General features: G+C 39.9%; 1 protein-coding gene across 9 annotated transcripts in view; it reads right to left on the reverse strand.

The window, feature by feature from the left end:
• DDR2 (discoidin domain receptor tyrosine kinase 2) overlaps window positions 1-16206 on the reverse strand; it is a 152791-nt gene that overhangs the window by 44091 nt on the left and 92494 nt on the right. For 7 of the 9 annotated variants that reach the window (XR_011438609.1, XM_070266811.1, XM_070266808.1 and 4 more), the window contains one exon: window positions 9706-9814. The exons of the other annotated variants lie outside the window; for them this stretch is intronic. Coding sequence is in view for 6 of the 7 variants with exons in the window: in XM_014739645.3 (XP_014595131.1) it covers window positions 9706-9814 (109 nt within the window). In the remaining variant the exon portion in view is untranslated. The remainder of the gene's footprint in view (window positions 1-9705; window positions 9815-16206) is intronic. 9 annotated transcript variants of the gene reach the window in all.

Consider the following 16206-nt stretch of genomic DNA (forward strand, 5'->3'; position numbering starts at 1 on the left):
AACGGTAATAATGGTACTTGTTTACAGGAATGCTGTAAGGAAAGATGAGTCAATATATGTCAAGTATTTAGAGCAGTAATGTTTAATAAAGGTTAGGCTTTTAAAAATTGTTTTTACTCTGACTCAGTCTAAAAAAAAAAAGATTGAAGTTGGCTTCCAAAGTTATATAAGATACAAAAATAAATAAATACTTGAAGAAATAATGGGTTAACGGGAAAGAAAATAGGGACAATCCAATAAGCTAGAGCTAAGGTTGATATCCAAAACACATTACATTTGGTTCTACACCTTTTGTGAGTGACGGGCCTCAAATTTGGCTCTGAGCCAATTCAAAAGGTAAAACATAATGAGTTAACAGGAATCACAATGGCAAAGGGTAAACTTAACTTTTTATTCGTATTTCCAGGTGGGATGGAGTAGCTTGCAGTAATCGGTGTTCCACCTGAGGATAACTAGAAGAGCTAGATAAAATTCATAAATTTTCTATTTGAAGGCATCTGACCGCTGCTGAGGAAGCGAGAACAGGGGAGCTAAAGCTTCAGAGAAGGGTGAATCTGAGAGATAAGATAACTTCTGCAGCCACTTTTAACCATTTGTCAATTTGAGGCAGAGGCAAGAGGCTGACTTGGGGCTTTGCACTGTGGAGGGTCAGCACAGGACAAAGTCCCAGAGCTTTTGAAGGAGACCTGGGATCCCTCTAGCAGGCAGCATTTTTCTTGCTCAGTACACTTACCAAATATCGGGGCTGTATAAAAGGGGAATGTGTAAACCTAAGGAGAAATCCGAGCTGAGTCTTTGAGAGTCTGTTAAGACAAAGATTAAAGTTCAGGACCCAACAGGGAGAGAGGCTCCAGAGAACACACAGGAGTTTTTGAAAAGCACTGAATGACCAAGATTTCAAGCTTATACTCCACCAACTACCCCGAGTGTGGATATTCTACTCCAGCAACTAAAGGCAGATCCGCCTGTGATAACTGTTGGCCAGTCTGGGACTTTGTCCTATGCTGACCCTCCACAGTGCAAAGCCCCAAGTCAGCCTCTTGCCTCTGCCTCAAACTGATAAACGGTTAAAAGTGGCTGCAGAAGTTATCTTATCTCTCAGATTCACCCTTCTCTGAAGCTTTAGCTCCTCTGTTCTCGCTTCCTCAGCAGCGGTCAGATGCCTTCAAATAGAAGATTTATGAATTTTATCTAGCTCTTCTTTGGGTTCACATTCTCTTAAGAAAGCCGAAGATCCAAACATATTTTTAAAGAGAAGACCTCCCTAGATTCACAGGGAAGTGAGCCAAGCTAGTTTCTGCCCACAGGCAGGGCATTTTATGACTATAAATAAGGGAAAACGTGCTTAAATTTACCCAAATACGTGTAAAGCTCTTACTCTTAGCATTTCAAGGGAAGAATTCAGATTCCCTTTTCAGGTGCTGTGGCCCATATTCAAGCTATAAGTTCTAACAGCAAAGTGCACCTTCGGTGGATCTGCAATGCTGACTTCAGAAACACTTCATCCTCTCAAGAGAAATTAGAGATCAATTTTATTTAATCAAGAAACACAGCCAGTAACCAAAGATATATCATGTTGTTGTTTTTATTATAATAGTAAGAGTAGTGGTAGTACAGCTATCCATCACTATTGAGCAAGTTTTTCAATAAGAAAAGCCATAACAAAGTCCTAAATATTGGTCTAACTTAAGAAAGACAAACGAACAAATTGAAATTATAACTTCCCCAAGGAGGACTTGCCCCATCTTCACAGCCAGGGCTCCTGCTATGCCAGGACGAATCATTTCTTAAGTTAGCAACGCTTGTATGTAGAAGATACACTTCATAGCTAGACCTTCCATCTTGACAATAGGTTATGGCACCCAAAGATTGAATCTGAATTCCTCCCTTGAAATGCCAAGAGTAAGAGCTTGACACATATTTGGGTAAAGTTAAGCACATTTTCCTTTATTCATAGCTACTAAAATGCTCTGTCAATAAGCCAAAGCAGGGAGACCTTAGATGTTTATGAATAAGCACAGACACTGCGCTCCCTCTGCAGGAAGAATGCTCTCCTGGCTCTTGGACACCAGAAGGCTGGAGCTCCAGTACTGCACGATGGTAGCTGCAGTTCAGGAGACTTCAGTCTGTCCTCCACCTTCTGGTTTACTCACTCTGTACTTAGCATCCCCAGTGTTTAAAGGGATGCTATGCTTACATGCTCCTTCGCAACTTCCTACCATCTTTGTGAGATCAAGTGTCATATGGTGTAATTTAGATCCTTTTTTGCAGAAAAATACAGAGATGCCTGGGAGCTCCTTGACCTCCACCCTTCCTGCCTTCTCCTTATTCCTCAAACACTTAGTGATTATGCGTATAAGCCAAGCACCGTGCTAGGTGTCAGCCATGAGTGCATAAGAGATCATCACCGCACCAAATAAGACAAAGATTCAAGTCATAAACATCTGTGAATCAGGAAAAAAAAAGTTGCATATTTTTTTAACAACTCTTCACCTCCTACTTAAGCCAAAAAAAAACCCTCACTGCTTTGAATGTCTTAACTTTTACTTTACTTTACTGTGTATGTCTCCAAACCACTGAAAAATTCTGGGAGGCCTATCTTGCCACATTCATGCTCTTCAGAGGCCCGCTGGCTAAGATCAAGAGCTAAGTCAACAATCATAGTATTCTCCCCTGAGAAAATACAGTGTTATGGATATGCTCAGCCTGGGCACAGGACCCTGTGTCCCTTGGAGTTAGGATGGCCAGAGTTCATGGTTGTTCAAAGCCCCATTACCCAAAGGTAACTTGAGTCTCTCTTGGAGACCACAAGGGACCATAATGGTCACTAGTGAACTCTTTTTCTCTTTCCTCTTCCATCATCTGCTTGATAGGAACTATTGTGTTATGGAGTTTGGGTTATTTTAATTTTCTTCTCTTCCAAAAGTAACAAATCACAACCTTTAATGTTTGCGTATAACTTTCCAAAGCCCATTGCCTTCCACTATCTCATTTGGTCTTCCCACAGTAACCCTATGAAGTACAGAGAGCGGAGCTGATTCTTCCCATTTTATAAGTGAGCAAGGAGAGCTACAGAGATTTACCTAAAGTCACAAAGCCAGATAGTGACAGGGCTGGAACTAGAATCTAGATCTCTTGATTTCCATTGCCCTACCATACATGATCCACCACCCCATGTTGTCATCATACTCCACTGTCAGCACACACTCTCCACACTGTCTATAGTATGACCTTAAGATCAAGAAGAATCACCAGTTTGGGAAACAATCTGGAAAGAGGGCTCAGGAGGCTTATTGCCTGTCTAAATCTTGGAAGGTCCTGGTCCCAGATTTGTTGAAATCTTATAGCAAAAGGAACCTGCATACTGGGAGGGAGGACATGGCATAGCATCTTGTTATCACTGGGTGAAGACAAAGCCTTTGATCAGAAAGCACTTGTCACATACTGAGGATCCCCAAATTATGTGGTTCCTATTTTTGGTGCAACCCTAACCACACCTTTGCCCTCAGGACCCCTCAATGATGACAATCTCCACCCTCTTGTTTTCTATTTGTGCCTCTGTGCCTTTTCTGAAGCTCAAATGCTCTCCCTTCCTCTTTTCACCTAGCCTGGCAAATCCTTCATCTCTAGCTCACTCTCATACCTTCAGTATCTTGGCCAACAGAGACTTGACCTGATTGGGCAGCACATGAACATTCTGTGTGTTTATTAACACTCCAGGAGGCAATAGCACAGTGGTCAAGAATGTGCTGGCTGGAGGTGGATCGCATCCCAGCACAGTCACTTGGCTAGGTCTGTAACCTTGAGTGAGTGACCTAATGTTGACCTGGGCCTCAATTTCTCCTTTCTGAAACAGGAATAGTAATACTACCTACTTCACAAGATCATCATGAAGGTTAAGTTTGTTGATATCACTTAGAATGGTAGCAGGAATATACTAAGCATTCATTGACTATTCGTTGGTACTCTTCTTTAAACTCTGCATTCTCTTTTCCCCTATTTGGCACAACCCAGGGTGCTTAAGGGGCAGATGAGTTTCTGTTGTCCCCAGAGGAAGATCCATTTCCTGGCAGGAAGGATAGCAGAGGCCACCCTCAGGCCAGACTCAACAAACACACAAGCAAGACAGAGCCAATCCGAGCATCATGTAGCATTGCTCACTTAAGAGAAATTCACACAGGGAGGTCTCTTCCCAGCTTTTTTATCTCCCTCCTCAGGCCCTGCTCAGGCCATATAAAACATGTACACACACACATATACAGCACTAGCACCTTAGGCCTGGTTTCAGAAACCACATTCTCATTAACAGATGAGGCTCCATGAACCCTCTCCCCACATCTCTGGGGACATGAGTGATGAAAATTCAGGGAAACGAAAACGATTTTCCACTTTGGAGATGTATGAAGATAAAGCAACGTGTATCAACCTTGGTGGGAGACAAGAGGGTGTGGAGAAGGGGATAACTCTATGCAGAAGGGACTGGAGTGTCTCTAGTGCTTCAGTGTCTGTCATGGTGGGTTGGTCCCAAAAGGCTTGTAGCTCTAGCCTTGCCTCCTGAGCATACTAACAGGATGAAGTTTCCAAGTGTGAGTTCCACATCATCCTGATAGTCTTGCTCCCAGTCCTTGGCCTGAGGCTGTCCCTCAAACCCCAATTACTTCTTGCTCCCATAAATGTACATTGGAAGTCCCAGAAAGGAAACCATGAGGCTGCATAGCTATACATGATTAATATGGAAAGATCATTTCCTCAAATGGCTCCCTGAAGGGGCAGGTGGTCTCCTGGCATGAACTTGGGGCTGGGAGACAGGAGCCATGGGTTCTTGCTTTACTAGTAGCCAGATGTATGATCATGGACAAATCACTCATCTCCTTTGACGCCCAGTTCCTTTATCTGTAAAATGAGGAAGAGGGACTTAGATATCTCTAAGGTTCATTGCAACATGAATAGCCTAGGATTCTAAGAACTCCCTGGAATGTAGAATTGATGCTGGAAGGGACAAAACCACCATGATGAACCCAAAACACATTTGGAGCCAGTTAGGAAAGAACAGCTCCTGTCTGAATCCCAAACCCCTAATGTCTTTGTCCTTCTTTTCAAAGTGGGAACATTCTAGACACCAAAGGAGGACACCTCCATCCCAGGATTCTGAATTGCCAGGAAGCTGACTGCTTTCTATGAAGTGAAAATTCGAAATGGAAATGGGAAGTCCCAGCACTGTCCCGCCCTGGCTCTGTACAATGGATCCTAAATGTCTTGGTTGCCTGCTGGGGAGGAGAGATGTTTCTCCCTTTTCCAAGCACAAGCAGTTGTCACAGGCCAAGTCAGGAGAATAAGGCCAACTGCCCCTGTGCTCTTCACACACAGCAGTTATCTAGTCGGCTGGGGGAGTCCTCAGGACTTCAGACTCCCAGGCTAGGTTTTCAGGATAGTCAGGTTACTTCTAAGCATCCTCCTACTTGGAAATCCATAAGGTCCTAGGTCCCCACTGGCCATTGAAACACTGGTGGTATGCCTTCTTGAGGAGCCTGAGCCTGGTGGCTGATCAAACAACTACTATAGCCCGGAGCATTCTTGTACTTCATTGTGGAGTCTAAAGACTTCCCTTTCTCATGGAGGTACTCTCATCTCTACTATTAAGTCCAGTAGCCCCAGTCCAAGTTGAGAAAGAGGGGACACTTGACCCAAACCCTACAGGAGGATGGAAAAGCTGCCCCCTTTTGGTCCCTCACTCATCACCCTCCAGCAGGGAGCACCACTGTATTTCTCCCTCTCTCCCAGCCACTGCATATGCTATTTCTCCTGCCTGAAATGCTCCTTCTTGGACCCATCTCTAGAGAGAAAGATGCCCTAGATCATGGTGGCTTCTAGTACCACGAATCTTCTTCAGGTTAGGCTAAAGCAGATTTCTGTACCCAACCTGCCACTAGGGCATTTCAGGGTTTAAATTTTTAAAATATTTATCAGCCATCTCCTATGTGCTTAGCCTCATAGGAACTTCTCCCGAAGTTCAGAGTTCAGATCCCTGAGCCTGGAAAGTGGCAGGGAGTTGGGGACAAATGGTCTTTCTTACAACAAACAGCCATACAAGTTCAGGGACCCCGCTCCCAAGCCCAAAGCCCACCAATATCCTACAATGTGGACAGTAAAGCTCCCACACCATAAAATCATAGTAAGTTTGTGACAGAAGGTGTCTCATAAATTATCTAATCCAACATCATCTTACTATAGGTTAAAGGATTAAGGAAGTACAAAAAGGAATAAACAACTTGCCCAATGTCACACAGCTAATTTAAGACCAAGCCAGGATTATAACTAGGGGTTGTTCTTCAAAATAATTTTCTAAATGACTTAAACATTATTTTCCAAATGAATTATAAATCATTCATCAGCGTGTTCTAATAACGTCCAAATCATTTACTGATTTGTAGAAATGCTTTCCAGAAATTGTTGGGATGATTTTTTGACGCAGATGCTAATAGATAAATGATACTCCTGAGCCACAATTGTGACAGAGGTAACTACCTCAAACTTTTCTAGTGATTTCCTCCATCAAATTGACAGTCAGGAGGTCCCAACCTCTGGTGCACTATTGCAGCTGGAAGATGGCTAGTAGACCTGCATAGCCTCCACTGCAACCCCCTGTGACAATGCCACCTTCAACACTGCCATTACTGGAAATGCCACTAACACCACCTGCCCCACCTGCTTTGCTGCCACTGTCAAAGTCCCACTGCCATTGTGCCTTGACCTACTACCTATATCACACAAGCCTTACTCTGCAGCCTCCACGTGGTGACACCTGTAGGAGACTTATGATCTCAAATAGTAGAATTTCTCTAAACATCAACATTATTTACACTCTGTTGGCTTCTGCAGATTTTTCTGGATTGATATTTTTAAATATTCAGTATCTCTATTATCAATAAGTCATGCTAAGTCAGAAGGTTCATTGACCAATAGTCATGGTGAAATCTTCAAAGTGAGCTTAAATTAATGTTTGGTTTAGACTTTATATTATTAATTGGATTTAATGCTTAGCTCAGTTACTATTTGCCAAAGAATATTTATAGACAATAATCCACTAAAACATATTTCAATATTTTAACAATTGGCTGTATATAAGATTTGTTTATAATCCGGTTCTCCTGATTTAAGTCCAACATTCCATCTATTTGTACCACATGCCCAGCCCATGGGGAAAATATAACAGGCTTAGCAGTTAGTAGCAGAATTTACTCTGTTACTTTCAGTCTTTCAGTAGACGCCAATAAAGAACTTCTGAAAAGTTATCCTTAAATCAACATGCATTTATTATATACCTACTCTATGTTCATCAGTGTGCAAGCCATAAGACTCCATGAGCCCCAGCTTTGCGTCTAGACTCACTGATGACAACTCTCAGCTGCTTCTCTCCAGCTTACCTTGGTAAAATAGAAGAAATGGTAAAGAAAAAGATTATTCCTTCAATATACTGCAAATATTCCGTGTTCCTATAAAGATCTTTGCAATTCACAACTTTTATTTCTTTTTCTCAGGCAGAAAGAGCCAATAGAATAGCTAGCACCAGGAATAGGGGAAATAATGCTTCAAAGATAACTGTTTTCTGTCTTCAAACAGCCTTTTATCTGCTCCAGGGCTACCGCAGTGTTCTCTAACACAGACGGCTGGCTCTTCTGGCTTAGTCCTTTAAATGTCCTCATGCCATACCAATCTCAATGAGTGTGCCTAGCACCAAAACATCCTACCATTCTGTGCACTCACAGAGACCCTTCCTTGGAGACCAAAGCAGGGAGAAGGACTCTGGGCTTGTTATATGTAGTAGAAGGCAACCAAACTCCAACCGAGAGAGAGGAATACAGACCAGAATAAGGAAAGAACAGGTCCAAGTTTAGATCAGAGGTGCACCAACTAAGCTTGTTACAAGAAAGTAATAAGTCACTGGATATATTAAACCAATAAATCTGAGATTTTAAGGTGTTTTGACTATATTTTCTGTTAAGGTATAAAGAATATCCTATGGAAATGGAATTTTGGGGAGGGGAAGAAGGTGAGCATTTTCACAAATGTACCTTCATGCTACTATGAAGAGGGCTAAGTGAAAATGCCTTCAGGAATCCAAATACAAAATGGAGCCACTGGAACTCTCATACGCTACCATGGAATGGTCACTTAGGAAAATCGCTTTGGAAAACTGTTTGGTAGTATGTAGAAAAACAGAGCATATGTAACACAGAACCCAGCAATTCCACTTCTAGGTATGTATCCAAAAGAGTCGAGTATACACGTCTACCAAAAGACCTTTACAAGAAAGATTATGGGAGCTTTACTCAAAATGGGCCCAAATTGGAAAAGATCCAAATTCCTGTCCACAGTAGACAAGATAAACAAAATATTCAAACAAAGCAATATTACACAACAGTGAGAAAAAGTCATCAACTGCATGCAACAATATGGATGAATGAAAAGCCAGACACAACAGTGTATTTATGCATGATCGACTCCATTTATACAAAGTACAAAAACAGGCAAAACCAATCTATGTTGTTAGAAAGCGGAATAATCATTACCCTTGGGTGAGGGTGAAGAGAAGTGACTGGAAGGGAGCAAGAGAAGGGCTTATGAAGTGCTGGTAAAGTTCTGTTCCTTAATCTGGATACTGCTTAGATGGATGTGCTCAATTTGTAAAATTCATCAAATTGAGCACTTATGCTAGGTATACTTTCCTATATTTATATTTGTGGCAAAATGGAAAAATATGACTTTGATCATTCACCCTTCCCTGTCTTCAGACCTTTCCCATGTAATATTTTTGTACCCTCCCACTCTGACTTTGGGTTTGGCCACGTGACTTGCTTTGGCCAATGAGATCTCGACAAACATAACTCAAGCATTGGCTTGAAAAATGCTGCATGTTTCTGCTTCTGCTCTTGCTCCTGTGAAATTTCAATTAAAACATATCCATGCTAGTCGGCTGGAGCAGAACATAGCCAAGTTACCCCAGTCATCAGAACCAAGGCCATCCTAGATGAGCCAATAACCAGCTGACTCCCATATATATGCATGAACCTAGAGGAGACCAGTAGAATAACCCAACCAAGCCCAGACTAAATCACCAACTTTGCATGGGTTGTTAAACAGTATCACTGTGGTAATGGACAAGTGATAAAATTGTATACTTCAATTCAAAGTTAAAATATACATGTAATAAAAAAAATTGGGGGGAACAAAAAGATTCCTCTTAACACATCTATTTTCGAGCACGGTCACACCCTGTAGGAAAGAGAGACTGCCTCAGATCCCACAAGACCAGGGTCACCAAAGCATAACATGACATCCAAGTAAAATACAGGCCTAAGCCAGCCAAAAACAACTGGAAAACCAACCTGCAGAAGTTCTCCAAAGTATCTAAAAATTCTCTCTTTCTGTTTCCCAGAAGATGCAGAAGCAAATTGTTGCTTCTTCCACCTTCTATTTTTTAAAAATTCCCTTTTACTCCACCCTCCTCCATATCAGAAGCCCCCTAACAATACTCAATATGTCGTATAGAGAGAATATATTAGTTTCTGTTCCTACCATGGCCATGTTTCACTGTGGAAGTTAAAAAAGACCCTTTGGACCCCTTCTCAGGGCCTCTCCCAAGATAAGCTTTGATGGCTTGAGCATTCAGTCTTCTAGCATGTGGCTGAGCAATGGCTGTGTTACCTGGATTAACCTGAGCTTTTGCAGAACTCAAGATAGGCAGCAGCAGGAGCAGCACCAAGGGCATTCTGGGAATCAGGATCATCTCAGAAGATGGTGTTGGAACTGGAGTCTACAGCCCACCAAAAATGCAAGAAAACAAGAAAGAGAAGGAGAGGAAATGAGTGAGGCAGATACTATCAACATGAATGAACACAATTTGCACGATTATCTTTGTGTTCTGGCAGTGTTTATTTCTACACTTAGGACTTCAAATCATAGACTTTGAGGGTGGAATGGGACATTCAATAGTCACATAATGTAAGAATTTTCAAACTCTATTAGATCATACACTCATAGAATTAAAATTAGCAAAACTATAGGCAGGTAACAGTTTTACTAAGATAAATACTTACCCAAATTGTGAATAGTGATAAAGTAAAACTTACTCTTACGATGTTTTCATAATTGATTCCAATATTAAACCAAGAGAAACATTCAAAGACGTTAATGTGATGGCCTTTCAAATTTTCAATATTTATCTTGATTTATTAGTTCTGGAGTGATACCTATTTTTAAGTTTCCCCAGAATGATCCATGTGGTGAAGAGTTAAAGTTGAGACATCAGTATGAACTCTTGTTGAGCTTAATAGAGATACAGATGGTTACATATGGAAATATTTATAGATATGTGTTTATATATGGGTTAGTATGCATACAAACATCTCCTTGCTATATCAGCTGAGAGGGCCTAGAAGCAATGACACCCCACTACAATGAGCAAACCTAGCACTCAGATCTTGGTTTCTAATACCATTCTCCAATAAAAGGAACCAGGGTTCTTTGGAGATATGGCTGATTCCAGGACTAGGGCAGGAAATACACAAGATGAGCATGATGCATTTTTTAGTGCCAGAAACTGAGAAAGTATACACACAAAAAAATGATTCGGGTATGTCAAAAGGAGACACGAGCCAACTGAAAGAGTTCCCAATGGCCACAGCTGGAACAATTTGAGTAAGAAAACAAATAAAGTAGTATTGGATTATAACTCAAAGTATAAAATAAATATCTACAAGTCCATGTTGACATAAATAAATGATTGAATAAACAAATGGGGGAGAATAGACAAATTTCCCATGCAAAAGAATTCTAAATAATTTACGTAGATACTGTCTGCTCTTAAAGCACAGGAGGGAGCATAACCAACTTCCCTCCACTCCTTAAGTATGAGCTGCACATAGTGACTTTCTTCCAAAGAGTAGGGTATGCAATTGGACAAAGAAAAAGAGTAATTTTTCAGAGGAGGAACTTGACAAACACTACCTCAAACCAGGTGATCAAGGTTAACATCAACTTTGATAAGTCAATATTGATAGTATGTATCCTTGATATAATTTGATGAGAATGACACTTTCCCTCTGTGGTCTTCCTCTTCCAATCATGAGAAAAACATCAGACAAACCCCAATTGAGGGACATTCTACAAAATTCCTGATGAGTAATCCTCAAAACCGTCAAAGTCAGCAGAGACAAGGAAGTCTGAGAAACTGTCACCTAAGTGAGCCTAGGGAGAGATGATGACAAGGTGTAATATGACATCCTGGATGGGATCCTAGAACAGAAAAAGGACCTTAGGGGAAAACTGAGGAAACCTGAATAAAATATAGACACTAGTCAATAATAATGTATCAATATTGATTCATTAACTGTGACAAGTGTACTATACTAATGCAAGGTGCTCGGTTTCAGGGGAAACTGAGTGTGGGGTATACAGGAATTCTATCTACTATCTTTGCAATAATTATATAAATATAAAACTGTTTGAAAATAAAAAAATTATTAAATAAAAAGAAAGTTTTTTCCAGGTAACACTAATAATCAACCAAACATTGGATCCACTATTAGAAATAATATGTAATACAAAATTATAAAGAGAGAGAAATCCCTTTAAGCTGGGGTGATTGGAAAATGCTTCATGGAGAAATCAGCATCTGATCAAATTCTTGAAGGATGGGTAAGATTTTAACGGGCAATAACGAGGATGGAGTAAATAATAGGATGACATAGCTAAGACGCTTTTTTGAGGAACCAGAAGCTGTCTAGGACGTTTTCTAGGCAGTAGAACTCTGACACACATGCACACCCGCCCCCACCAAGGTGGTAAAAAATATCAGATATTCAGATGGTTCTGTTTGAGAAAGAAGAAGCCAAAATTAATTAAATACAAAAGATTAAAGCAGCCCCCTGGTTGGGGGCAGGGGTGGGTGAGCCACAGACCAGAAAAGGGCGATGAGCATGGTTTCATGGCACTGATTTGGATGGGATAAAATACGTGTCTCAGTGTGCCTAGTCACTGCCAGCAGCAAGAACACAGTGTTTCCATAAATGAGTCCCCAAGCAAACATGCCCAGAAAAGGAAACACACAGGCAGATCTTGGAGACATTGATCTTGGCTGTAGTCTAGAACTAGCCCATGATCATGATCCAGGGCTGTCCTTCCACAAAGACCTGAGCTCCTTGTGAGCAGCCATTCAGCCTTGTGAGCAGGGCTGGGGCTAACCAGCCTCTCCCAGTAGCCTTTGATAGATGAGTCCTACAATTCCCTCTCTCCTGTGGCACCTTCCTCATGGGCTGTTGGCCATAACTTTCTCCCTTCCCCAGTGGTTCCTTCTACCAGGACTATCTCCTGCACCCTTCACGAAAACACACACTGAATTTGCCTCTCTTAGGTTCTCCATAAGATTGTCATTAAAGTATCCAGCTAATCATTAGCTTCAAAATGGCTCATTCGTTCTCTCCAAAGTAATATTTTATATCTTGTACAAAGTAGGTGCTCAAAGATGGTTTGAAACCGAGCTAAGTAGAACTTACTGGGAGCTCAAAAAATGTTAACTGAATTTCCTTTTGGAAGTTGTTAACTTGGTTTCAGGCGGCGAATCTCCAAAACCAGTGATTATTTCTGCTTTATTTGCTTAACAAACACAGAAGAGCCGTTAACAAGCCTAGAAGTACTATAACTATACCGTGAATATCTAACACATGCCAAGGACTATCTCAAGTAATATTCGCAGTAACCCAATGAGGTTTGTTTTCACCAATATGGTGACTGAGGAGGAAGAGGTCAAAACTGATCTGGTTACGCAGCTGAGAGGTGCCAAAACTCATGTGTGAACCCAGGGTTTGTGTTACTCCAAAATCCACACCGGTTTTTTCGTTGTTTGCTTTGTTTGTGTTTTCATCATACTACACTCTCCTTTGATCTGGCCTCTGCCTACCCCCCCTGAGCTACACTCCTGTTCCATCTTTCTCCTTCAGCCACATTGGGGCTTCTTTCTTTTCTTTCTTCCATTTTCTTCTGCCTCAGGACGTCTGCCAAAAAGTTTCATGTTCTCTTTGTCTAGCTCAAATCTCCATTCAAGGGTCACTTCCTCAGTGAAATATTCTCTGACTCTCAAGATTGTTACGTGCACTAAAAGCGTCTTACAATTTTTCTACAAAGAAATGATCGTAGTTTCTAATTATATATTCATTGCTGTATCATCTAATTAGCGTCTACTCCCCCATAAGCTCCGTGTTTATTTTACTCGCCATTCCATTCTCAACACCTACCAGAGCGCAGCATAAATATTTGCAGAATGAATTAATGATTGCCTTGAGCCACATATTCAGTGATTGCATCTGGCCCACTCTAAATTCCATACCCTAAAAGGAAGTATCCCCAAAGCTTATTATAAGCAGACATCACTCTTTTCTGCCCCTTTGAATGAGTCCTTCCAAGGGTGCAATATTTAAGCAATGTAACGTGAACAGAACCCATAAACACACATGAAAGAATTTCAAGGAGCTAGAAAGAGTCCTTCTCTATCCACTTCTTTGGTTAATAGTACAAATTCCTTTGACAGTTTATTCAAGCATTAAAAATAAAGCTCAAAATGCAAATACCCCTGGTCATGGCATATTCTTCCATTCATGCTTTTAGCAACTATTTTCTAAGTGTTGATTAGGTACTATTCTAGGTGTTAAAAAAAGGCAGAGAAGGAGCTTATAATATACAAGCAAATAAGTAACTAAATAAGAAATCTAAAGAAGTACATGTGCCGTGAAGAAAATAAAATGGAGTAATGTGATAGACAATAAGCGAGGCCTATTTTAGGTAAGGTGGTCAGAGAAGGCCTCTCTGAGTGTGGGATTGGCACAGAAATAGATAAACAGAACAATGAAGACGAAAGGTAACTCAGAAAAGACTCAAATATAAATGGGAACTTTATGATAAAAGGGGCATTTAAAATCAGTGAAACAGTTTATTTGTTCTCAAAAAGAAATAAAAGCATATCCGTACCTCATACAAAAAATAAAGAGCCCAAAATGTAAAAATAAAACCATAAAAGTATTTCAAGAAAATATAGGAGAATTTGCTATGAGCTAAAGATAAGGGAGGCCCAAATAAATAAGACATAGAAAACAGAATTTATAAATGGGAAGAATGATAAAGTTTTCCATCAAAATTCAAAATGTCTTTGAGACAAAAGACATCACAAACTTAACAGACAAGAAACAGGCTAAGATAAATATTTGAAATTTTATGACAAAATAGTTTCTGGTATAAATAATCTCTATAAATCATTATTTAAAAACTCCTGCAAAAATGGGCTAAGTAAATTAAAAGCACTTAACAGTGGAGACAATAAGATGCCAGTAACTTCTAAAAGTACTCAACCTCACTAGTGATCACAAAGACACACATTAAAGCCATCACTGAATACCAGTTTTATTCATCAGATTGGCAAAATTTTTGTGTGATAGTATGAAATTTGGCAATAATGTGGGGAAATGGATACTCCCATACTCTGCCACTGGGTGTATAAATTAGAAGATAATTTAAATTTAAAATGCATATACCCTATAATCCATATAGTTCACTTATTATTATTTACCCCCGAGAAAGACACATATCTGCACAACGAAGTATGCACAAAGTACTTTACAATGTTTTTTAAATTTTATTTCATGTGGTAAGAACACTTAACATAAGATCTACCACCTTAACAAATTTTTAAGTGTACAATACATTCTTGTTGACTGTAGGTACAATGTTGTACCTCAGATCTCTAGAATTTACTCATCTTGCTTAACGGAAACTTGATGCCTGAAGATTAGTAACTCGCCATTTTCCCCTCCCCTCAGCCCCTGGCAACCACTATTCCACTCTTTCATTCTACGAATTTGATTATTTTAGATATCTAGTATAATGGAATCATACAGTATTTGTCCTTGTGTGACTGACTTGTTTCACTTAACATATGTCCTCAAGGTTCATCAATCTTGTTGCATATTGCAGGATTTACTTCTTTTCAAAGGCTGAATAACGTTTCATTGTATGTATACACAAGGTTTTCTTTATTCATTCATCTGTTGATAGATATTTAGTTTGTTTGCACATCTTGGTCATTGTGAACAGCACTGCAACAAACAAGGAAGTGCTACTATCTCTTCAAGATCCTGATTTAATTATTTTGGAAAAATATCCAGAAGTGGGATTGCTGGTTTATATGGTGGTTCTGTTTTTAATCTTTTGAGGAACCTCCATAGTTTTTCCATAGTGGCTGTAGCCAACTTATCTTCAACAAGGGTACCAAGAATACCCAATGGAGAAAGGATAGTCTCTTCAACAAATAATGTTGAGAATACTGGATGCCCGCATGCAAAAGAATGAAATTGGATCCTTGTCTTACACTACACACAAAAATCAACTCAAAACAGATTAAAGACTTAAATGTAAGACCTAAAACTTTAAAACTCCTAGAAGAAAACACAGAAGAAAATCTTCATGACATTGCTCTTCACGATGACTTCATAGCTATGACACCAAAAGCACAGATGACAACAACAAAAATAAACAAATGGGACCACATCAAACTAAAAATCTTCTGCACAACAAAGGAAACCATCAATAAAGTGAAAAGACAACCTATACAATGCGAGAAAATATTTGCAAACCATATATCTGATGAGAGATTAACATCCAAAATCTATAAGGAGCTCCTATAGCTCAACAGCAAAAAACTAATAACTTGATTTAAAAATGGGCTAGGGACTTGAATAGACATTTCCCCAAAGAAGATAAACAAATGGCCAACAGGTATATGAAAAAATGCTCAACATTACTAGTCAGCAGAGAAATGCAAATCAAAATCACAATAAGATATCACCTCACACCTGTCAGGATGGCGATCATGAAAAAAGCAAAAGACAACAAGTGTTGGCAAGGATGTGGAGACATTGGAAACATTGAACACAGTTGGTGCAATAGTTTTTTTAAATACTAAAAACTTGGAGAAATTTCTATCAATAGGGGAATGCTATAAACTATGGCATATTCCTGCTGTGAAATACTATGCAGTGGTTAAAACGTATGAGTTAGAACCACATGTAGTTACATGGTTAGATGTCTATGACATATTTTTAGTGAATGGGCAGGTCACAAGATTTATGTAGAGCCCACTGTTTGTTTTTAGGATAGATA

This window comes from Equus caballus, chromosome 5 (genome assembly GCF_041296265.1).
Source record: "Equus caballus isolate H_3958 breed thoroughbred chromosome 5, TB-T2T, whole genome shotgun sequence".
Lineage (NCBI taxonomy): Eukaryota > Metazoa > Chordata > Mammalia > Perissodactyla > Equidae > Equus > Equus caballus.